Source organism: Ranitomeya imitator, chromosome 9 (assembly GCF_032444005.1).
Source record: "Ranitomeya imitator isolate aRanImi1 chromosome 9, aRanImi1.pri, whole genome shotgun sequence".
NCBI lineage: Eukaryota > Metazoa > Chordata > Amphibia > Anura > Dendrobatidae > Ranitomeya > Ranitomeya imitator.
Window position 1 is genome coordinate 98,812,663 of NC_091290.1, and position 26,107 is coordinate 98,838,769.

At 45.4% G+C, this 26,107-nt stretch overlaps 1 protein-coding gene across 3 annotated transcripts in view; it reads left to right on the top strand.

Annotated features, from left to right (window-relative positions):
- Window positions 1–26,107, top strand: part of DUS2 (dihydrouridine synthase 2) — a 263,484-nt gene that overhangs the window by 69,538 nt on the left and 167,839 nt on the right. For all 3 annotated transcript variants that reach the window (XM_069740207.1, XM_069740208.1, XM_069740209.1), the window contains one exon: window positions 19,418–19,509. In XM_069740207.1, coding sequence (XP_069596308.1) covers window positions 19,418–19,509 — 92 coding nt within the window. The remainder of the gene's footprint in view (window positions 1–19,417; window positions 19,510–26,107) is intronic.

Sequence of the window (26,107 nt, forward strand, 5' to 3'; positions counted from 1 at the left end):
ACCAAGATAGGTTATTACACTTGGGGCTATTTAGTTTGGAAAAACGAAGACTAAGGGGTGATCTTATTTTAATGTATAAATATATGAGGGGACAGTATAAAGACCTTTCTGATGATCTTTTTAATCATAGACCTGAAACTGGGACAAGGGGGCATCCTCTACGTCTGGAGGAAAAAAGGTTTAAGCATAATAACAGACGCGGATTCTTTACTGTAAGAGCAGTGAGACTATGGAACTCTCTGCCGTATGATGTTGTAATGAGTGATGCATTACTTAAATTTAAGAGGGGACTGGATACATTTCTGGAAAAGTATAATGTTACAGAGTATATACGTACACTAGATTCCTCGATAGGGCGTTGATCGAGGGAACTAGTCTGATTGCGGTATGTGGAGTCGGGAAGGAATTTTTTTCCCCAAGGTGGAGCTTACCCTTTTGCCACATGGTTTTTTTTTGCCTTCCTCTGGATCAACATGTTAGGGCATTTTAGGTTAGGCTATGGGTTGAACTAGATGGACTTATAGTCTTCTTTCAACCTTAATAACTATGTAACTATACTATGTAACTATGACAGACTGATACAGCGGGGCGGGGACCCTGCCCTTGCGGGCTTACATTCTACAGGATTATGGGGAAGGAGACAGTAGGTTGAGGGTTGCAGGAGCTCCGGTGTTGGTAAGGCGGTAGCTTCGGTAGTGATGAGTAGGCAGCGGGGTCAGTGCAGGCTGTAGGCTTTCTTGAAGAGATGGGTTTTCAGGTTCCGTCTGAAGTATCCGAATGTGGTTGATAGTCGGACATGTTGGGGCAAAGAATTCCAGAGGATGGGGGATATTCTGGAGAAGTCTTGGAGGCGGTTGAATGAGGAGCGAATAAGTGTGGAGGAGAGAAGGAGGTCTTGGGAGGATCAGAGATTATATGAGGGAAGATATCGGGAGATTAGTTCAGAGATATATGGAGGAGACAGGTTGTGGATGGCTTTGTAGGTCCGTATTAGTAATTTGAACTGAATACGCTGAGGGAATGGGAGCCAGTGAAGAGATTTGCAGAGGGGGGAAGCAGAGGAGTAGTGAGGAGAAATGAATTAGTCGGGCAGCAGAGTTAAGGATGGACTGGAGAGGTGCAAGGGTGTTAGCAGGGAGGCCGCAGAAAAGGATGTTGCAGTAGTCAAGGCGGGAGATGATGAGGGCATGCACAAGCATTTTAGTAGATTGACGGTTGAGGAAAGGACGGATTCTGGAGATATTTTTGAGCTGGAGGTGACAGGAGGTGGAAGGAGCTTGGATGTGCGGTTTGAAGGACAGGGCAGAGTCGAAGGTTACTCCGAGGCAGCGGACTTCCGGTACGGGGAAAAGCATGATGTCATTGATTGCGATAGATAGGTCAGGTAAGGAAGATCTATGGGATGGAGGAAAGATGATGAGTTCAGATTTGTCTACATTGAGTTTGAGGAACCGAGAGGAGAAGGAGGAGGATATGGCTGATAGGCACTCTGGGATTCTGGACAGCAGAGCGGTGACGTCTGGGCCAGAGAGGTAGATGTGTGTGTCATCAGCATAGAGGTGGTACTGGAATCCATGGGACTTTATGAGTTGTCCCAAGCCAAGTGTATAGATTGAGAAGAGTAGGGGTCCTAGAACAGAGCCTTGGGGGACTCCAACAGAGAGAGGGTGGGATGAGGAGATGGAGTGGGAGACGCTGAATGTGCGGTTGAAAAGGTACGAGGAGATCCAGGATTAGGTGAGGTCTTTGATGCCAAAGGAGGAGAGGATCTGTAGTAAGAGGCAGTGGTCAACTGTGTTGAAAGCAGAGGACAGGTCTAAAAGGAGGAGTGCAGAGTATTGTCCATTAGCTTTGCCGGTAAGTAGGTCGTTAGTGATTTTGGTCAGGGGTGTCTCAGTTGAGTGATGGGGGCGGAAACCAGATAGTAGATTGTCAAAGAACAAGTTAGATGAGAGGTGGGAGGAAAGTTCAGAGTGAACGTGCTGCTCCAGGAGTTTGGAAGCGAATGGAAGCAGTGATATTGGGCGATAGCTGGACATAGCAGTTGGATCGAGGGTTAGCTTTTTAAGGATAGGCGAGATTGTGGCATGTTTGAAAGCAGAAGGGAAGGTGCCAGAAGATAGTGATAGGTTGAAGAGGTGGGTTAGGGATGGGATAAGTGTGGTGGTGAGGTTGGGGAGGAGGTGAGATGGGATGGGGTCGAGCACACAGGTGGTGAGGTGCGATTTGAAGAGGAGACAAATTAGCCCCCCTTCAGTGATGTTGGATAGGGAGGTTATGGGGTTTGGGCATTGGTCTGGTATACAAAGGGGTTGTGGTGGTTGAACAATGATGACTTGCCTTGTCTGGTCGATCTTGTTTTTAAAGTGTGTGGCAAAGTCCTCAGCAGAGATGAGGGAGGTTGGATGGGGTAGTGGGGGGCGGAGGAGGGAGTTAAAGGTTTTGAATAACTGTTTGGGGTTGTAGGATAGGGAAGATACGAGGGTTGTGAAGTTGACCTGTTTAGCAGAGGTGAGGGCAGATTTAAAAGCGAGTGTTGCCTGTTTGAATGCAGTGAAGTCGTCTTGCAAGTATGTTTTCTTCCAACACCGCTCCGCAACCCTAGACACTTGCCGGAGCTTTTTAGTGGTGTTATTGTGCCAAGGTTCTCTATTCATACGTCGCACTCTGCCATGGACGAGAGGGGCAACTGTGTCAATAGCTGATGCAAGAGTGGCATTGTAGAAAGCAGTGGCACGGTCTGTGTCGTGGAGTGAGGATATGGATGCCAGTGGTAGGATAGAGTTAGAGAGTGTGTGGGTGTCTAGGTGTGCAAGGTTTCTGCAGGGGTGCGCATTTTGCTGGACATGGATGACCGCTGAGGAGGAAAGGGATGAGAATGTGAGCAGTTGGTGGTCGGATAGAGGGAGAGGGGAGGTGGTGAAGTTAGAGAGCAGAGGCGGGTGAATACCAGGTCTAATGTATGTCCGTCTGTGTGGACGGCTGCGGAGGACCACTGAGTAAGTCCAAAGGATGAGGTAAGGGACAGAAGTTTGGAGACTGTTGACTGAAGAGTATCAATGGGGATGTTGAAGTCACCCAAGATGATGGTGGGAATGTCAGCAGAGAGAAAGTGAAGAAGCCAGGTGGAGAATTGGTCAATAAAGGCAGTGGCTGTGCCTGGAGGTCGGTATATGATGGCCGCTTGGAGGTTGGAGGGAGAGTAGATGCGGACAGAATGGACTTCAAAAGAGAAGAGGATAAGGGAGGGTAGAGGTGGGATTGGGTTAAAGGTGCAGTTAGAAGAAAGGAGAAGACCCACTCCTCCACCATGTTTGTTGCCGGGTCGAGGGTTGTGGGTGAAGTGGAGGCCTCCGTAACACAGCGCAGCAGGGGAGGCGGTGTCAGAGGGTGTTAGCCATGTTTCTGTGAGGCCAAGGAAGGCAAGATTGCGAAAGAGAAAAAGGTTGTGAATCACGTGAAGCTTATTGCAGATTGAGCGGGCATTCCCGAGTGCTCCAGAGAGAGGGAGCAGGGAGGTGGGCGTCAGGGGCACGGGTTTTATGTTGGAAAGATTGCGGTAGTTCGTATTAGATAGGGAGCGATAGGAGGGAGTAGTAGTGGGAGGTATGAGCTGTGGGTTCCCTGGTTGGTAGATATGTCTCCAGCAGTGAGGAAAAGCAGAGAAAGGGAGAGCAGGTGGGAGAAAGAGAGTGGCCAACTTGTTTTATGTTTTCTTAGGACAGATTTGAGGTTGAGGAGCAGGTCAGCAGAGGAGGACAGGTGGGGAGGGAAGGGGAGATGATTATTAGGTTAGAGAGTGCTGGGGTTTGTGATAGTGAAGGAGAGAGAGGATTAGTGGAGCAAACACTGTAAGGGCATAGGTAAACATGGTGAACATGTAAGGGCATAGGTAAACATGGCCATGCATGCCAGTATAGAGATGAGGGGGGCATGCATACCAGTATAGGGATGAGGGGGGCATGCATACCAGTATGGAGATTAGGGGGGAATGCATACCCGTATAGAGATGAGGGGGGCATGCTTACCAGTATAGGGATGAGGGCGCCATGCATACCTGTATAGAGATGAGGGGGGCATGCATACCAGTATGGAGATTAGGGGGGAATGCATACCCTTATAGAGATGAGGGGGGCATGCTTACCAGTATAGAGATGAAGGCACCATGCATACCAGTATAGAGATGAGGGGGGCATACATACCAGGATAGGGATGAGGAGGCCGTGCATGACAGAATTGGGATGAGGGGGCCATGCATACCAGGATAGGGATGAGAGGGGCAGTGCATACCAGGATAGGGATGTTGGGGCCAGGCATACCAGGATAGGGATGAGGGCGGCTATGCATACCAGGATAGGGATGAGAAGGCCATGATACCAGGATGGGAATGGGGGCCATGCATACCAGAATGGGAATAGGGACCAGGCATACCTATATAGGGATGAGGTGGCCATGCATACCAGTATAGAGATGAGGGGGGCATGCATACCAGGATAGGGATGAGGGGGGCTATGCATACCAGGATAGTTATGTGAGGGGCCATGCATACCAAGATAGGGATGAGAAGGCCATGATACCTGGATGGGAATGGGGGCCATGCATACCAGTCGTTATGAAGTGGCCATGCATACCAGTGTAGAGATGAGGGGACCATGCATACTAGTATAGTGATGAGGGTGGCATGCATACCAGTATAGGGATAAGGGGCATGCATACCAGTATGGAGATGAGGGGGGAATGCATACCCGTATGGAGATGAGGGGGGCATGCTTATCAGTATAGAGATGAGGGGGCATGCTTACCAGTATAGGGATGAGGGCGCCATGCATACCAGTATACGGATGAGGGGGTCATGCATACCAGTATAGGGATGAGGGCGCCATGCATACCAGTATAGGGATGAGGGGGCCATGCTTACCATTATAGGGATAAGGGGGCCATGCATGCCAAGATGGAGGCCATGCATACCAGTATAGAGATGAGGGGGGCATGCATACCAGGATAGGGATGAGGAGGCCGTGCATACCAGAATTAGGATGAGGGGGCCATGCATACCAGGATAGGGATGTCGGGGCCAGGCATACCAGGATAGGGATGAGGGGGGCTATGCATACCAGGATAGTGATGAGAAGGCCATGATACCAGGATGGCAATTGGGGCTATGCATACCAGAATGGGAATGGGGGCCATGCATACCTATATAGGGATGAGGGGGTCATGCATACCAGTATAGATATGAGGGGGGCATGCATACCAGGATAGGGATGAGGGGCAGTTCATACCAGGATAGGGATGTGGGGGCCAGGCATACCAGGATAGGATGAGGGGGGCTATGCATACCAGGATTGTTATGTGAGGGGCCATGCATACCAAGATAGGGATGAGAAGGCCATGATACCTGGATGGGAATGGGGGCCATGCATACCAGTCGTTATGAAGTGGCCATGCATACCAGTGTAGAGATGAGGGGACCATGCATACTAGTATAGTGATGAGGGTGGCATTCATACCAGTATAGGGATAAGGGGCATGCATACCAGTATGGAGATGAGGGGGGAATGCATACCCGTATGGAGATGAGGGGGGCATGCTTATCAGTATAGAGATGAGGGGGCATGCTTACCAGTATAGGGATGAGGGCGCCATGCATACCAGTATACGGATGAGGGGGTCATGCATACCAGTATAGGGATGAGGGCGCCATGCATACCAGTATAGGGATGAGGGGGCCATGCTTACCATTATAGGGATAAAGGGGCCATGCATGCCAAGATGGAGGCCATGCATACCAGTATAGAGATGAGGGGGGCATGCATACCAGGATAGGGATGAGGAGGCCGTGCATACCAGAATTAGGATGAGGGGGCCATGCATACCAGGATAGGGATGTCGGGGCCAGGCATACCAGGATAGGGATGAGGGGGGCTATGCATACCAGGATAGTGATGAGAAGGCCATGATACCAGGATGGCAATTGGGGCCATGCATACCAGAATGGGAATGGGGGCCATGCATACCTATATAGGGATGAGGGGGTCATGCATACCAGTATAGAGATGAGGGGGGCATGCATACCAGGATAGGGATGAGGGGCAGTTCATACCAGGATAGGGATGTGGGGGCCAGGCATACCAGGATAGGATGAGGGGGGCTATGCATACCAGGATTGTTATGTGAGGGGCCATGCATGCCAAGATAGGGATGAGAAGGCCATGATACCAGGATGGGAATGGGGGCCATGTATACCAGTGTAGGTATGATGTGGCCATGCATACCAGTATAGAGATGAGGGGGGCATGCATACTAGTATGGAGATGATAAACTATATAAATGGGTTATTGCTGTAATCGTACTGAAGAGTAAAGTTGCCTTATCAATTTTGACACACGCATAACGGCATTAAAAAAAAGGCCAAAAAACAGTTTTTGCTTTGTTGTTTTTTGTTCTGCCTTCTAAAAATCTTAATAGAAAGCGATCAAAAAAAAGTCAGGAGCACGAAAATGGTACCAATAAAAACATCAAAAATTCCTGCAAAAAACAAACCCTCACATGACTCTGTCAGCAGAAATATGGAAAAATTATATCTCTCAAAATATGGTGATGCAAAAAAATTTTATGAAAACAAAAAAAGCGTCTTTTAGTGTGTGACCGCAACCAAGCATAAAAGCCCAATATCTAGTATTGCTGTAATGGCATTGACCCGAAGAATAAAGTCGTCTGATCACTTATACCATATGAGGAATGGCGTAAAAAAATAAAACCAATTCTTCACCTGCTGTTGATTTATTCATTCTGCCTCCCAAAGTTCACGGTAAGGCTTGGCTCACATTTATCCTGCACTCTACTGAACTGAGCGCTTACACCTGGATTTCTGTTTAAATCTTTGAAATACAAGATTCTGATAGAAGATGAGGTGGCCATGCATACCAGCAGGGGTGTCAAACTGCATTCCTCAAGGGCTGCAAACAGGTCATGTTTTCAGGATTTCCTTGTACTGCACAGGTGATAATTTAATCACCTAAACACATAATGATTGCAGCACATTGTGCAAAGCTAAGGAAATCTTGAAAACACTCATGGTTTGCGGCCCTCGAGGAATGCAGTTTGACACCCCTGCATACCAATATAGAGATGAGGGGACCATGCATACCAATATAGAGATGAGGGGGCCATTCAGACGCACAACAAATTTTGGAGTCCATTTTCTCCTGCTATTCTTGTGAAAATAAAAAAATGGGCTAAAATAACATTTTTGTGGAAAAAATGTGATTTATTTATTTTTTAAATTTTTACTGCTCTACGTTATAAACTTCTGTGAAGCAGCTGGTGGTTCAAGGTGTTCACCATACATCCAGATGCATTCATTGAGGGGTCTAGCTTACAAAATGCTGTCCCTTGTGGGTTTTTTTTACTGGTTACGCACATCAGGGCCTCTCTAAATCCGACATGACACGACAGATGATTTCATCAATGTCTGCGTTCCAAAACGTCACTCCATCATTTCTAAGCACTGCTGTGAGCCTGAACAGGTTTTTACCCCCACATATTGGGTATCTGCGTACTGAGGATAAATTGCACAACAAATTATGGTGAAATTTCTACTGTTACTCTTGTGAAAATGTAAAATATGGGGCTAAAAAACATTTTTGTGGGGAAACTGATTTATTTATTTTAATTTTCAAGGCTCAATTTTATAAACTTCTGTGAAGCAACTGGGGGGGGGGGGGGGGGGGGTGTTCAAGGTGCTCACCAAACATCTATATAAGTTCCCTGAGGGCTCCAGTTTCCAAAGTGGTGTTACTTGTGGGGATTTCCACTGTTAAGGCACATGAGGGGCTCTCCAAACTCGACATGGCATCCACTAGTTATTCCAGATAATTTTGCATTTATAAAGTCAAATGGTGCTCCTTCCCTTTCATGCCATACTCTGTGGCCAAACAGAAGTTCCCCCTCCATATTGGGTATCTGCATGCTCAGGAGAAATTGCATAACACATTTTGGGGTCCAATTTTTTTATGTCACTTTTGCGAAAATAAAAAAGTTTTGGGTTTAAAGTAACATTTTTGTGACAAAAAGTTATTAAATGTTCATTTTTTTTCCTTTCACATTTCAAAAATTCCTGTGGAGCATCTGAATGGTTAATACATTTCTTGAATGTGGTTTTGAGTACCTTGAGGGGTGCAGTTTTTAGAATGGAGACACTTTTGGGTATTTTCTGTCATATAGCCCCCTCAAAGACAATTCTTCAAATGTGATGTGGTCCCTAAAAAAAGGTTTTGTGTTTTTTGTTGGAAAAATAAAACTTAACCCTTCTAACTTCCTAACTAAGTTTCAAAGTGTGCTGTTGTAAAGTTGACATGTGGGAAATTTTATTAACTATTTTGTGCGATATAACTCAATGATTATGGGGCATAAACATTCAACATTTGGAAAGTGCAACATTTTCAAAATGTGTGCCAAATTTACGTTTTTTTCACAAATAAGTCATATTGAATACATTTTACCACTATCGTAAAGTACAATATGTAATAAATAATAATCTCGGAATCAGTGGGATCCATTGAAGTATTCCAGATTCCAGAGTTATTACCGCACAAGTGACACTGGTCAGAATTGTAAAATTTTGCCCTGTCACAAAGATGGAAACGTGTTTGGGTGTGTAGGGATTAAAACTGTATCGGGTGACAAAGGTGAGGAATAGGATGAAAAATGCATGGTGCCTTCATGGTGAGACATGGTGGTGGCAGCGTTCTTTTGTGGGGCTGCATGAGTGATGCTGTTGCGGGGGAGCTACATTTCTTTGATGCTAGCATTAAATCATTAACGTACGTCTCTGTCTTGAAAGATAAGATGCTACCATCATTGTGCCCTTGGAGACATGCAGTTTTCAATATAATAATGATCCTAAACACACAGACCACTGTGGCATTTCTGAAGAAGAATATGATGAATGTGATTTAGTGGCCAACTTTGTCTCCTAGTCTGAGCCTAATCGATCACCTATGGGAATTCTGAAGAGACAAATTGTCATCACTCTTCAACCAGCATCCAGGCTCTAAAAGAGGTCGTTACTCAAGAATGGAAAAAAGATGTACATCTATGCAACAATTTTGTCACCAGCTTGTTCTTTTATGTCTAGACGACTTGGTGCTGTCCTTTAAAAATCAAAATCATGGAGGTCACACAAAGTACTAGATAAACTAGTACTTTGGTCAGACGTTTGGGATTTCCTTCCACAAGCTTCTCACAATAGTTGGAATTTGGGCCCATTCCTCCTGACAAAACTCGTGTAGCTGTTGTGAATTCCGCTCTTGGGCTCCCTCCGGTGGTTGTAAGTAGCATTTTTGTGAGTTCTGCTCTTGGGCTCCCTCCTGTGGTTTTGAGTGGTATGGCTGCTTCTTGGATTTAGCTTCTGCAGCTGTTTTCACTGATCGTCTTCTTGGCTCGGCTATATTAGTCTGGCCTTTTCTCTCATTCTTTGCCAGTTGTCAATTGTTCCTGCCTGGAGTCATTGCTCTTAGGATTTCCTGACACTCTGACCAGCTCTGCAAAGCTAAGTCCTTGCTTGTCTTTTTGCAGTTCACTTCTTGTGGACTTTGTTGATCAGCATTTTGTAGTTTTTGCTCTTTTGTCCAGCTTATCAATATGGATCTATTCAGCTAAGCTGGAAGCTCTGGGCAGCAGAGTTTGCCCTCCACACCTTTAGTTAGGTGTGGAGACTTTTTGCATTTCTCTGCGGTGGACTTTTTCTAGTTTTTTTTACTGACCGCACAGTGCTCTTTTCTGTACTTTTTCTATCTAGCTAGAAGTGGCCTCCTGTGCTAAATCTTGTTTCATACTACGTATGTCATTTCCTTCTCCTCTCACAGTCATTACATGTGGGGGGGCTGTCTATCCTTTGGGGATTTTCTCTGAGGCAAGATAGTTTTCCTGCTTCTGTCTTTAGGGGTAGTTAGCTCTTAGGCGGTGTCGAGGGGTCTAGGGAGTGTCAGGTACCCCTCACGGCTACTTCTAGTGTTGTGTTGAGCTTAGCGACTGCGGTCAGTATAGCTACCACCTGCTCAGAGCTAGTTACATGTCGCTCCTTAATCACCAGATCATAACAGTAGCTGATCGAGGTTTGTAGGTCGCCTTGCACGCACCTGCCTTTTCAGCTTTGCCCATAAATTTTCATTAGAACTGAGATCAGGGCTTTGTGATGGCCATGGTTAAACATTGACTTTGTTATCCTTAAGCCGCTTTCTTACCATTTCGGCAGTATGCTTAGGATAATTGTCCATTAGGAAGACCCATTTCTACCCAAGCTTTAACTTCCTGGGTGATGTCTTGAGATGTTGCTTCAGTATTGTCACATAATCTTCTTTTCTCATGATGCCATCTATTTTGTGAAGTGCTCTAGTCCCTCCTGCAGCAAAACAACCCCACAACATGATGCTGCCACCCCCATGTTTCACAGCTGGGATGATGTCCTTAGGCTTCCAAGCTTCTCCCTTTTTCCTCCAAATGTAACAATGGTCATTATGTCCAAAAAGTTCAATTTTAGTTTCATCAGACCACAGGACATATCTCCAAAAATTAAGGTCTTTGTTCCTATGTACATTTGCTAACAACATTAATCTGTCTTTGTATGTTTCTTTTGGAGTAATGGCTTCTTCCTGACAGAGTGGCCTTTCAGCCTATTTTGATACGGTACTTGTTTCACTATGGTTATTGACACAATCTTACCAGCTATCGTCATAAGGTCTTTTGCTTTTGTCCTTGGGTTGATATTTACATGCTGGACCAAAGCACGTTCATCCCTGGGACACAGACCCCATCTCCTTCCTGAGCTGTATGATGGCTGGACATTCCCATCTTGTTTGTAGTCTCGTATAATTTGTACAGATGAACGATGAACCTTAAGGCATCTTGAAATTGTACCGAAGGATGACCTAGACTTGTGCAAGTCCACAATTATCTTTCTGATATCTTGGATGATCTCTTTACACTTTCCCATGATGCTACACAAAGAAGCAGTGTGTTTCACGTGTACATTTAAATACACCCACAGGTGTGTCTCTAATTAACTCAGATGTTGCAATAAAATATATCAGAAGTTTTCAAACACATGACTTCATTATATATACAATCCAGAATTGTATAAAGGCATAGTAATCTTCGTGTATGTAAACTTTTGACTTTGCATTAACCCCTTAAGCCCCAAGGGTGGTTTGCACGTTAATAACTGGGCCAATTTTTACAATTCTCACCACTGTCTCTTTATGAGGTTATAACTCTGGAACGCTTAAACGGATCCCGGTGATTCTGACTTTGTATTCTCGTGACATATTGGGCTTCATGATAGTGGTAAAATCTCTTTGATATTACCTGCGTTTATTTGTGAAAAAAATGGAAATTTGACAAAATTTTGAAAATTTCGCAATTTTCCAACTTTGAATTTTTATGTCCACAGAGATATATCACACAAAATACTTAATAAGTAACATTTCCCACATGTCTACTTTACATCAGCACAATTTTGGAACCAACATTTTTTTTGGGTTAGGGAGTTTTAAAGGTGAAAAGTTGACCAGCAATTTCTCAGTTTTACAACACCGTATTTTTTACGGACCACATCACATTTGAAGTCATTTTGAGGGGTCTATATGATAGAAAATAACCAAGTGTGACACCATTCTAAAAACTGCACCCCTCAAGGTGCTCAAAACCACATTCAAGAAGTTTATTAACCCTTCAGGAGTTTCACAAATTATTTTGGAATGTTTAAATAAAAATGAACATTTAACTTTTTTCACAAAAAATTTACTTCAGCTCCAATTTGTTTTATTTTACCAAGGGTAACAGGAGAAAATGGACCACAAAAGTTGTTGTACAATTTGTCCTCAGTATGCCGATACCCCATATATGGGGGTAAACCACTGTTTGGACGCATGGCAGAGCTCGGAAGGGAAGGAGCGCCATTTGACTTTTCAATGCAAAATTGACTGGAATTGAGATGGGACGCCATGATGCGTTTGGAGAGCCCCTGATGTGCGTAAACATTGAAACCCCCCACAAGTGACACCATTTTGGAAAGTAGACCCCCTAGATGTGTTGTGAGAGCTTTGAACCCCAAGTGTTTCACTACAGTTTATAACGCAGAGCCGTGAAAATAAAAATTCATTTTTTTCCCACAAAAATGTTTTTTTTTAGCCCCCCAAAAGTTGTTGCCCAATTTGTCCTGAGTACGCCGATACCCCATATGTTGGGGTAAACCGCTGTTTGTGCGCAAGGGAGAGCTCAGAAGGGAAGGAGCACTGTTTTACTTTTTCAACGCAGAATTGGCTGGAATTGAGATTGGACGCCATGTCGCGTTTGGAGAGCCCTGATGTGCCTAAACAGTGGAAACCCCCAAATGTAACTGAAACCCTAACCCAACCACAGCCCTAACCCCAACCACACCCCTAACCCCATCCACACCCCTAACCCTAATCCCAACCCTAACCACACCCCTAACTCCAACACACCCCTAACCCTAATCCCAACCATAACCCTAACCACACCCCTAACCCTGACACACCCCTAACCCTAATCCCAACTGTAAATGTAATCCAAACCCTAACTTTAGCCCCAACCCTATTGGAAAAATGAAAATAAATACATTTTTTTTAAATTTTATTATTTTTCCCTTACTAAGGGGATGATGAAGGGGGTTTGATTTACTTTTATAGCAGGTTTTTAGCGGATTTTTATGATTGGCAGCTGTCACACACTAAGGTTAGTTTCACACTAGCGTTTATCCGAGCTGCGGAGGGATGCGGACTTCCTCCGTGAAGCCCCGCCCACTGCCGCGCCTCTTTGTTCAGCTCCGCCTACGGCTGCATGCGTTGTGCGCACCCTATCTTTAACATTGGGTACGCAGGCCATGCCTCTGTATGTGGATGCCACCGCATGCGTCGTTTTGACGGTGCGACGACCTGCACCAAATGCAAGATGTTGCATTTTCGTGCAGATGCCGAACCGTCAAAACTACGCATGCGGCGGCATCTGCATACAGCGGCATGGCCTGCTTACCCAATGTTAAAGATAGGGTGTGCACACTGCATGCAGCTGTAGGCGGAGCTGAACAAAGAGGCGTGGCAGTGGGCGGGGCTTCACGGAGGAAGTCCGCATCCCTCCACAGCCCGGATAAACACTAGTGTGAAACTAGCCTAAAAGACGCTTTTTATTGCAAAAAATAGTTTTTGCATCTCCACATTTTGAGTGCTATAATTTTTCTTTATTTTGGTTCACAGAGTCATGTGAGGTCTTGTTTTTTGCGGGACGAGTTGATGTTTTTATTGGTAACATTTTCGGGGACGTGACATTTTTTCATCGCTTTTTATTCTGATTTTTGTGAGGCAGAATGACCAAAAACCAGCTATTCATGAATTTCTTCTGTGGGGGCATTTATACCGTTCCATGTTTGGTAAAATTGATAAAGCAATTTTATTCTTTAGGTCAGTACGATTACAGCGATACCTCATATCATTCTTTCATGTTTGGCGCTTTTATACGATAAAAACTGTTTTATAGAAAAAATTATTTTTTTTGCATCGCTTTATTCTGAGGACTATAACTTTTTTATTTTTTTCGCTGATGATGCTGTATGGCGGCTCCATTTTTGCGGGACAAGATGACGTTTTCAGCGGTGCCGTGGTTATTTATATCCGTCTTTTTGATCGCGTGTTATTCCACTTTTTGTTTGGCGGTATGATGATAAAGCGGTTTTTTTTTTTTGCCTCGTTTTTTTTTTACGGCGTTCACTGAAGGGGGATAGCTAGTGAAAAGTTTCATAGGTCGGGTCGTTACGGACACGGCGATACTAAATATGTGTACTTTTATTGTTTTTGTTTTTATTTAGATAAAGAAATGTATTTATGGGAACAATATTTTTTTTTCTTGATTTAGGAATTATTATTATTATTTTTTTTTACATATCTTAATATATATATTTTTTACATTATCACATTGTCCCGGGGATGGCATCACTATATATTATCAGATCGCTGATCTGACACTTTGCAGAGCACTGTGTCAGATCAGCGATCTGACGTGCGCTGCTCCAGGCTTACAGGCGCCTGCTCTGAGCAGGCGCTTGTGTTGTGAATTCTGTGGCAGAGCTCCCTCCTGTGGTCACAAGTGGTACTTCGGCTGATTCTCTCTGTGAGCTTCTGTTGGTGGAGGGAAGTGGTACTGCGGCTTCTGAGTTTCCTCCCACAGGTGATCTGGTGAGGTCGTTAGGTGCTTCTCTACTTAACTCCACCTAATGCTTTGATCCTGGCTTCCTGTCAATGTTCCAGTGTTGGACTTGCTTTTCCCTGGATCATTCCTGTGGCCTGCTGCTCTGCATAGCTAAGTTCTTCTTTGCTATTTGTTTGCTATTTTTTCTGTCCAGTTTGTCTAAATTGTTGCTGGAAGCTCTGGGACGCAAAGGGTGTACCTCCGTGCCGTTAGTTCGGTACGGAGGGTCTTTTTGCCCCCTTTGCGTGGTTTTCTTTAGGGTTTTGTGTAGACCGCAAAGTTACCTTTTCTATCCTCGCTCTGTTAAGAAAGTCAGGCCTCACTTTGCTGAATCTATTTCATCTCTACGTTTGTCTTTTCATCTTAACTCACAGTCATTATATGTGGGGGGCAGCCTTTTCCTTTGGGGTATTTCTCTGAGGCAAGGTAGGCTTATTTTCTATCTTCAGGCTAGTTAGTTTCTCAGGCTGTGCCGAGTTGCATAGGCAGAGTTAGGCGCAATCCACGGCTGCCTCTAGTGTTGTTTGGAGAGGATTAGGGATTGCGGTCTGCAGAGTTCCCACGTCTCAGAGCTCGTTCTATGATTTTGGGTTATTGTCAGATCACTGTATGTGCTCTGACCGCTATGTCCATTGTGGTACTGAATTGCCTTTCATAACACGCTTGTAAGCCACCTCCCTGCAGGACCCGGAAGTAGCCCCGCGGCCATTTTGGATCCAGGGCCTGCAGGGAGGAGACGCTCGGTACAAGGTGAGCACATCGCCTTGTACCAAGGGTCTCAGGGAAGCCTGCAGGGAGCCCCCTCCCTGCATGATGCTTCCCTATGCCCCCGGAATGCTGCGATCATGTTTGATCGAAGTGTTCTGGGGGTTAATGTGCCTGGGGCGGTTCGTGACCGCTCCTGACACATAGTGCCGGATGTCAACTGCGATAGTCAGCTGACACCCGGCCACGATCGGCTGCGCTCCCCCCGTGAGCGCGGCCGATTGCATATGACGTACTATCCCGTCACTGGGAATTAGGTCCCAGGTTACCTCGATGGGATAGTACGTCATATGGGATTGAGGGGTTAAGTAATAAAAATGCCTTAAAACATTCTCAATATTCTGGCATTTGGCAAATCTTATTAATTATGGTAATCTTTCTGTCTTGCTGTCTCTAACATCATGTCCTCCCTCTATCTGAAACTAAATCACTCCAAAACGGAACTACTTGTGTTTCTCCCTTCTACTAACCTCACTCTACCAAACATCGAAATTACCCTGGAGGGTTCAACTATAACTCCCAAGCAGCATGCCCGCTGTCTTGGGGTGATATTCGACACCGAACTTTCCTTTGCTCCCTATATCCGATCACTCACTCGCTCTTGTCACCTGCATCTTAAAAACATCTCCAGAATCCGACCTTTTCTCACCTTTGAAACTGCTAAGACTCTTAGGCTGGGTTCCCATTGCGTTATGGGACCGCGTTTAACGGACAGCGTTGCACGGCGAAATTAACGCCGTGCAACGCGTCCGTTAACGCGCCCATTGACGGCAATGGGAACGCGCTTCACTAGCGCGTGCCATGTTCGGCACGCGCTAGCAACGCGCCGGTGATTCCTGGCGCGCCGCGGACGCTGCTTGCAGCGTCCGAGGCGCGCCCGCGGTCCGTTGCCCGCTCTCGCAGATCGGGGATCTGCGAGAGCGGGGACGTTACCGTGACCCCGACCGCAGCCCCATAGAAAACATTGCGTTAGCGCAATCCGCTAGCGCTAAACGGATTGCACTAACGCAATGTGACCCTAGCCTTACTGTCGCTCTTATTCATTCTCGTCTGGACTACTGCAACTCTCTTCTGATCGGTCTCCCTCTTTCCAAACTTTCTCCTCTTCAATCCATCTTAAATGCGTCAGCCAGGGTCATATTTCTGTCCAGCCGCTTAACTGATGCCTCCATTTTGTGCCAGTCATTACACTGGATACCCATTCGCTACAGGGTCCAGTATAAACTCATCTCTCTCACCCACAAAGCTCACCACAGTTTTGCACCGCCTTATATCTCCTCTCTCATCTCCGTCTATCGCCCTTCACGTGCCCTCCGTTCTACAAATGACCTAAGACTAACATCCCCCGTAATACGAACCTCGCACCTCCGTCTCCAAGACTTCTCTTGTGCTGCGCCAGCTCTCTGGAATGCACTTCCACAGACGATCTGACTGATACCTAGCCCCGACCTATTCAAGCGCGCTTTAAAAACCCATCTCTTAAAACAAGCCTACCAAATCAAAAACTCAGTAAACTAACTTTGTCCTGTTCCCTCCTTCCAAATATTATCTGCATGTGAATCTGCACCCTACTATTCATCTGTCTCCACACCCTCCATGCACATGATAACTGCACTTGATACTTGACTATTGCACTTAAACACGCGGGCTGATGACCGGATCATGCAGCTTTATATGAAAATCCCTATTTATTATAATTGCCAGACCTGAAAAAACAAGCACTTTTCACCTATTGTGTCCCCCCATTTCCTTGTAGATTGTAAGCTTGCGAGCAGGGACCTCACCCCTAATGTCAGTATGTCACTGTTTAAATTGTCTTAACTTGTACTGAATTTATTGTCTGTACATGTCCCCGCTTATTGTAAAGTGCTGCGGAATTGGTTGGCGCTATATAAATAAAAATTATTATTATCTTAATTGACCTAAAACGGGAAAGGTTTTTTCTGATTTCATGTCAGATATATATATGTGTATGATGTTAAAGAGGTGTCTCTCATTAAAAATATCTTCATGGATACATGGACATGTGCTGCATTGTTACATGCCTGTATATTACATGAATGTTGTGGGTCCTAATCGGGCCTATGTTTAACGCCTCCATCCAGAATCCAGGCTCTAAAAGAGGTCATTTTTGAAAAATGGAAAAAGATAGCTGTTGCAATATGTCGCTAACTTGTTCCTTCCATGCCTGGAAGGCTTGGTTCTGTCTTTAAAAATCATGACGGTTGCACAAAATACTAGATGTAGTAGTTTCTATAGTGTGGTGTATTTATTTTGGCATAAACAAATGTAAGTAAAACTGAAGATTTTGTAATGAAACTGACTTACACACCCCAGAATTTGCAAAATTTAGTCACCGCTCCAAGCTGCACCTAAATTTTGCATCTTTTCAAAGCTTTAATGCCAGAATTCTAGCATGAAATCTTTTATAAACTGGGCCCTTAGACTAGACAAGCATAAAATGCACCAAATGTTTGCGTCTCATGCTGGTTGATAAATCTGGCACATCTTTAGACCAGCTAGTCTAAGTTTATAACATTTTATAGCTTAATTTGGTCCACGAAGTTAAAGCAAATTTTAGCAACTTTTTTATCATTATTAACCCCATCGCAATTTATGACATATAGGTACATCACAGGTCGTGTCCCTGCACTCCTTGTGGGCTCCAGCATTGAGCCCACATGTTTTCTGGCACTTTCAGCTGTTTTTATCAGCTGACATGTGCCCTGACCGCAGTGTCGCGATCCACCCGTGTCTGTAACATGTTAAATGCTGCTGTCAATCTGTGACAGCGGTATATAACATGCTTGTGCCAGAAGTGCATTTATAAACCTCTCCCATCGGTGCCTGTGTAACATGACCGCTGGTCACTGATGGATTGGCTACACAACATGGGTTCTGCAGGATAACCCTGTGGTTGTCATTGCCAGATTGCTATGAGCACTGCCCTGTGGCCGACGCTCATAACAAAGGATAATTTTAGCTGAAGCCCTGCTATGTGTAGCACAGGCGATCGGATTATTGCAGCTTCTGTTGGCCGATTGAGACTATTGAAGCAAGTGAAGAAAAGAAAACATTTTTACAATTTAAAAAAAAATAAATTAAAGTTTAAATCACTCCACATTCGCCCCATTCAAAATAAAACCATAAAAAATAATTATACTCATTTTGTATCGCCGCGTTTAGAAACATCCGATCTGTCAATATAGAAAAAGAATTAATCCGATTGGTAAATGGTGTAATGAGAAAAAAAAAAAACTAAATGTTAGAACTATTTTTTTGGGTCGTTTCAACATTGCAAAAAAAAATGCAATAACAGGCAATAAACACCTCTTATCTACCCTAAAATACAATCAATAAAAACGTCACGTCAATGAGCAAAAAATAAACCCTCACCCAACCCCAGATCCCTAAAAATTGAGATAATATGGTTCTTGGAAAGCTGCATTTTTTTTAACCCCATGGCGACATGTGCCGTACTAGTACAGCGCATGTTGTGTCCCTCCCTTTGATGTGGGCTTCGGCACTGAGCCCACATCTTTCCCGACACGTCAGCTGATTTGAACAGTTGACATGTGCCCCTAACAGCCGCAGGTGGAATTGCGATCCACCCACGGCGCTGTCAATCGCTGACAGTATGATTTACTGTGACCACATCGGAAGCGTGTCACTAATCCCGCCCACCCATCGGTGACTCCATCACATGATCCCGGGTCATCGATGGATCAGCAGGAGTACAACTCGTTCTGCAAAAAACAAGCCTTCACATGGCCATATTGATGGAAAAATAAAAAAGTTATGGCTCTGGGAAGAAGGGCGAAAAACAAATGCAACAACCAAAAAGGGCAGCGGCGTGAAGGGGTTAATTCAAACGTTTGATTTTTTTTCGCCACTTAAATAATAACATAAGCATGTTTGGTATATGCGACCTCTTAATGGCAGGTCCATTTTAGCATTTAGTGAACATGGTTAAAAAAAATGTGGGACTGCACTTTCTTGCAATTTCATCTCACTTTGAATTTTTTTCCCATTTTGCAGTACACAATATTGTAAAACCAATGGTGTCATTCAAAAGTACAACTCATCCCGCAATAAACAAGTCCTCACAAGGCCATTTTGACCAAAAACTCTGGGAAGAAGGAGCAAAAAAATGGAAATACAAAATCTGAAAATCCCAAAATCGTGAAGTGGTTAATGGTTAGCAAGTCCTTGGTGTAATAAACCTGCTGCATCTTTGATTCATTTTTGCAAGAGCTGTAATCTATTGTAAAGTTTGAATGCAGCCCAAGAGTATAAAGATGCAGAGCAATAACACTAAATCAGATTATCTGTGAACAATTTCCTATGTAAACTTAATATGGATCAATCACTTGTACTTTATTTACTGCAGATGTTCTCCAGACAGTGGACTACATTGCGCCTACAGAGAGAGTCATTTTTCAGACTTGTGAAAGGGAGAAAGATCGGGTTGTCTTCCAGATGGTAAGACTGTGCATTACTAAATTCAGCATCCTCGTATGCACTGTGGTGAATAAATGCTGCTCAGTGTGGATCACATGTGGAAAAGGAGCATGAATGCGATGTTCCTTTCTGCCAAGAATTTTAGTGTAACTACCATATACAGCATTTTCAGATTGTTTCTCACTTGCTTGAACCCTAGCTAATCACTAATGTGTCTCTCCGGGTGAGTGGGGCCATAATGTCTTTGGCACCGCTCACTTTCAATAAGGAACAACTCTTAAATGCAGTGGCATTGGATCACCCATCATAGGCACTCTCTTGAGCATAAATGGAGGGGAGGTGCACATGCTCGACTTCTGCTCCATTTCGATCATAGGATTTCTGGTAGTTACACCCCCCAAGTTATCTGGGAGTAATCTTGTACTCTGTGGGTAGGGGATTACTTCTAATCATGTTACAAACCCTTTAGTAAGTTTAATGTATCTCTCTTAATGCTAGCACTGAAAATAATTGCTCATATGACTAATCAATGAAAGATATATAATATAAATATCTATATACGGCTCAGTCAAAAATTGAGACCACAGCACAGTTTTATAAAAAATCAGCTTCCATTCCAGTGTCAGTTGAATTCCAACCAGAGCACACCTCATTCTACTTAATTTGCTTCTGATTAGGTGATCACCTGAACCAAATCTTATTTAACGAAAAAAAGTATAAAAAACCCTGCTGTGGTGTTCACAATCATCTTACAATATGACAAGCTGGATGGCAAATCAAGTGCTAGTAATATCCCAAAAGTAATAGGAATGAGAAAATAACTTTGAACCATGCCAAAGGGCTTGAAAAGAAAAGTCTTGAGTGAGGAAAAGGGCTCAATTCTGGCTTTATTAGCAGAGGGACACAGTGAGCGTCATGTTGCCTCCATCCTTAAAATTTCTAAGATGGCAGTCCATTACAACAAGGTCAAGCAGCAGATATTGGGGACAACAAAGCTACAGACCGGCAGAGGGCGAAAACCACTCTCCACTGACCGGGATTACCGTCATCTTATTTGAATGTCGCTCACCAACCGCAGAATGACATCAAGTAACCTACAAAAGGAATGGCAGCTGGGGTGAAGTGCACAGCAAGAACAGTTCGTAACAGGCTCCTAGAGGAAGGGCTAAAGCTAGAAAAAAGCCTTTCATCAATGAGAAGCAAAGGAGAGCCAGGCTGAAGTTGGCCAAAGACCATAAGGATTGGACCATAGAGAACTGGAGTAAGGTAATCTTCTCTGATGAGTCTAATTTTCAGCTTTGCCCAACACCTGGTCATCTAATGGTTAGACTGAGACCAGGAGAGGCATACAAGCCACAGTGTCTTGAACCACTGTGAAATTTGGTGGAGGATTGGTGATGATCTAGGGATGCTTCAGCAAGGCTGGGACTGGGCAGGGTAATCTTTGCGAAGGACATATGAGTCAAGCCGCATACAAGGTTATCCTGGAAAAATCGTTGATTCCTTCTGCTCAGCCAATGTTCCCCAACTCTGTGGACTGGTTTTTCCAGCAAGACAATGCGCCATGCCACACAGCTAGGTCAATTAATGTGTGGATGAAGGACCACCACATCAAATCCCTGTCATGGGCAGCCCAATCTCCAGACCTGAACCCCATTGAAAACCTCTGGAATGTAATCAAGATGAAGATGGATAGTCACAAGCCATCAAACAAAGAAGAACTGCTTACATCTTTGTACCAGGCGTGGCATAAGGTTACCCAAAAGTAGTGTGAAAGACTGGTGTAAAGCATGCCAAGTCGCATGGAAGCTGTGATTAAAAATCATGGTTATTCCACAAAATAATGATTTCTGAACGCTTCCTGAGTTAAAACATTAGTATTGTTGTTTCTAAATGATTATGAACTTGTTTTTTTTTTACATTATTTGAGGTCTGCAAGCAATGCATTTTTTTGTTATTTTGAACATTTCTCATTTTCTGATAATAAATACAAAATGTATTGCTTGGAAATTCAGAGACATGTTGTCAGTAGTTTATAGAATAAAAGAACAATTTACATTTTACTCAAAAATATACCTAGAAAGAGAAAACTTGACAAACTGAACATTTTTTGCCAGAACTTGATATATAATGAAACACAGAGAACAATTATAATTGAAAGATTGACACCTGGTCTGTGTTTTGGAGACGATCTTTATTTTGGCATACAAATACTGATGCAAAACTACTGACGCGTGAATGAGGCCTTCAAGTCTATGGCTTGAAAAAGCTTGAATCTTTGCTTGAAATAAGGTGCAACTCAGGATATTGCATTTGTCTTTGTGAATAACTACAGAAAAAATAACAAGTGTCACTCCACTTCTGGTCTGTGTCTTGCGTTCTGAGGATGCACGTAACGCCGCATCGGAAGTGTAATGGGAGCTACCATGCATTGTACTAGGGTCCCACAACACCTTCCTAGGGAACCACCACATTAAAATACCAATTCTTATTTGCTGAACTTGCTTTATTTAAATAGTTCACTCCCCTCTGCTTCCCTCCCTGGTTAAAGCTGCTGTGAAACGCTCTTTGGGCATGGCAAGAGCGCGGGTAAGCAGCTCATAGCATCATCTGACATCTTTTCTGCTGACACTTTAATGCACTAGTCACTGAACATCATGCTATTTTAATCATTTAAACAGTTTGCAGTCCCATATGTGATTGTGTATGTTTCCAATGCTTACACATTGTGGACACTGAAATTGTACCAACACAGGTTTAATACTGTGATTTATATTTTAACATAACCCCTCGGTGGCCATGATCTGTGAGGGCTTTGTATTTATTACATGTTATGATATTCCTTTCATCATGGATTTATGCATTATTTTTTCAATTTACTAGCTTTCTTATCCACACTGGACATATGTACATAGACTGCTTTTTTTCATCCTCTATGCTGCTAGTTGATATATTAATACTAAAATTGTCATACTGTGATCTCCCGACTCTCGCACTTTTTTTCTCTGTTGAGAGAATTTTAAATTATTTTGTCTATATGTGCTATCATGTTAATAAATATTTATACATTATCATAGTCATGTTTCATAGTATTATTATTATTATACATTTTTATAGCGCCATTTATTCCATGGCGCTTTACATGTGAATACGGGGCAAATATAGACAAATACATTAAACATGAGCAGATAACAAGGCACACGAGTACATAAGGAGGGAGGACCCTGCCCGCGAGGGCTCACAGTCTGCAGGGGGTGGGTGAGGATACACTAGGAGAGGGATAGGTATAGGTATCTCATGTACCAGGGTCACACAACAACTTAAAACTAAATACAGTATATACTCGATTATAAGCCGACCCGAGTATAAGCCGAGGCACCTACTTTTGCCGCGAAAAACTGGGTATGCATTGTCACTACATCCCTATCCTGGTGTGCATAGCTCCCCTGTCCCTGTCGCTGTATGCATGGCTCCCCAGTCTCTGCCCTGGTGTGCATGGCTCCCCAGTCTCTGTCCTGGTGTGCATGGCTCTCCAGTCCCTGTCATTGTATGCATGGCTCTCCAGTCCCTGTCATTGTATGCATGGCTCCCCATTCCCTGTCATTGTATACATGGCTCCCCAGTCCCTGTCATTGTATGCATGGCTCCCCCATCCCTGTCATTGCATGCATGGCTCCCCAGTCCCTGTCCTGGTGTGCATGGCTCCCCATTCCCTCTCCTGGTGTGCATGGCTCCCCAGTCCCTGTCCTGGTGTGCATGACTCCCCAGTCCCTGTCCTGTTGTGTGTGGCTCCACAGTCCCTCTCCTGGTGTGCATTGCTCCTCAGTCTCTCTCCTGGTGGGTGTGCATGGCTCCCCAGTCCCTGTCATTGTCTGCATGGCTCCCCAGTCCCTGTCCTGGTGTGCATGGCTCCACCCGTCCTTGTCATTGTATGCATTGCTCCCCAGTCCCTGTCCTGGTGTGTGTGGCTCCCCAGTCCCTGTCCTGGTGTGCATGGCTCCCCAGTCCCTGTCATTGTATGCATGGCTCCCCAGTCCCTGTCATTGTGTGCATGGCTCCCCGTCCCTGTCACTGTGTGCATGGCTCCCCAGTCCCTGTCATTGTATGCATGGCTCCCCAGTCCCTGTCATTGTATGCATGGCTCTCCAGTCCCTGTCATTGTATGCATGGCTCCCCATTCCCTGTCATTGTATACATAGTAACATAGTAACATAGTTAGTAAGGCCGAAAAAAGACATTTGTCCATCCAGTTCAGCCTATATTCCATCATAATAAATCCCCAGATCATAATAGATCCCCAGATACATGGCTCCCCAGTCCCTGTCATTGTATGCATGGCTCCCCCATCCCTGTCATTGCATGCATGGCTCCCCAGTCCCTGTCCTGGTGTGCATGGCTCCCCAGTCCCTGTCCTAGTGTGCATTGCTCCTCAGTCCCTCTCCTGGTGTGCATGGCTCCCCAATCCCTATCATTGTGTGCATGGCTCCCCCGTCCCTGTCATTGTATGCGTGGTTCCCCCCTTCCCTGTCATTGTATGCGTGGCTCCCCCGTCCGTCCTGGTGTGCATGGCTCCACCCGTCCCTGTCATTGTATGCATGGCTCCACCCGTCCCTGTCATTGTATGCATGGCTCCACCCATCCCTGTCATTGTATGCATGGCTCCCCAGTCCCTGTCATTGACTGCATGGCTCCCCAGTCCCTGTCCTGGTGTGCATGGCTCCCAAGTCCCTGTCCTGGTGTGCATGGCTCCACAGTCCCTCTCCTGGTGTGCATTGCTCCTCAGTCTCTCTCCTGGTGGGTGTGCATGGCTCCCCAGTCCCTGTCATTGTCTGCATGGCTCCCCAGTCCCTGTCATTGTATGCATGGCTCCCCCGTCCCTGTCATTTGTATGTGTGGCTCCCCCGTCCCTGTCCTGGTGTGCATGGCTCCACCCGTCCTTGTAATTGTATGCATTGCTCCCCAGTCCCTGTCCTGGTGTGTGTGGCTCCCCATCCCTGTCCTGGTGCGCATGGCTCCCCAGTCCCTGTCATTGTATGCATGGTTCCCCCAGTCCCTGTCATTGTATGCATGGCTCCCCAGTCCCTGTCATTGTATGCATGGCTCCCCAGTCCCTGTCATTGTATGCATGGCTCCCCAGTCCCCCGTCCCTGTCATTTGTATGTGTGGCTCCCCTGTCCCTGTCCTGGTGTACATGGCTCCACCCGTCCTTGTCATTGTATGCATTGCTCCCCAGTCCCTGTCCTGGTGTGTGTGGCTCCCCACCCCTGTCCTGGTGCGCATGGCTCCCCAGTCCCTGTCATTGTATGCATGGCTCCCCAGTCCCTGTCATTGTATGCATGGCTCCCCAGTCCCTGTCATTGTGTGCATGGCTCCCCGTCCCTGTCATTGTGTGCATGGCTCCCCAGTCGCTGTCATTGTATGCATGGCTCCCCAGTACCTGTCATTGTATGCATGGCTCCCCAGTGCCTGTCATTGTATGCATGGCTCGCCACTTCCTGTCATTGTATGCATGGCTCCCCAGTCCCTGTCATTGTATGCATGGCTCCCCAGTCCCTGTCATTGTATGCATGGCTCCCCCGTCCCTGTCATTGTATGCATGGCTCGTCTGTCCCTATTATTGTATGCATGGCTCCCCCATCCCTGTCATTGTATGCATGGCTCCCCAGTCCCTGTCATTGTGTGCATGGCTCCCCAGTCCCTGTCATTGTGTGCATGGCTCCCCCATCCCTGTCATTGTATGCATGGCTCCCCCATCCCTGTCATTGTATGCATGGCTCCCCAGTCCCTGTCATTGTATGCATGGCTCCTCTGTCCCTATTATTGTATGCATGGCTCCCCAGTCACTGTCATTGTATGCATGGCTCCCTAGTCCCTGTCATTGTATGCATGGCTCCCCAGTCCCTGTCATTGTATGCATGGCTCCCCAGTCCCTGTCATTGTGTGCATGGCTCCCCGTCCCTGTCATTGTGTGCATGGCTCCCCAGTCCCTGTCATTGTATGCATGGCTCCCCAGTACCTGTCATTGTATGCATGGCTCCCCAGTGCCTGTCATTGTATGCATGGCTCGCCACTTCCTGTCATTGTATGCATGGCTCCCCAGTCCCTGTCATTGTATGCATGGCTCCCCAGTCCCTGTCATTGTATGCATGGCTCCCCCGTCCCTGTCATTGTATGCATGGCTCGTCTGTCCCTATTATTGTATGCATGGCTCCCCCATCCCTGTCATTGTATGCATGGCTCCCCAGTCCCTGTCATTGTGTGCATGGCTCCCCAGTCCCTGTCATTGTGTGCATGGCTCCCCCATCCCTGTCATTGTATGCATGGCTCCCCCATCCCTGTCATTGTATGCATGGCTCCCCAGTCCCTGTCATTGTATGCATGGCTCCTCTGTCCCTATTATTGTATGCATGGCTCCCCAGTCACTGTCATTGTATGCATGGCTCCCTAGTCCCTGTCATTGTATGCATTGGCTCCTCTGTCCCTATTATTGTATGCATGGCTCCCCAGTCCCTGTCATTGTATGCATGGCTCCCCTGTCATTGTATGCATGGCTCCCCTGTCATTGTTTGCATGGCTCCCCCAGTCCCTGTCATTGTGTGCATGGCTCCCCAGTCTCTGT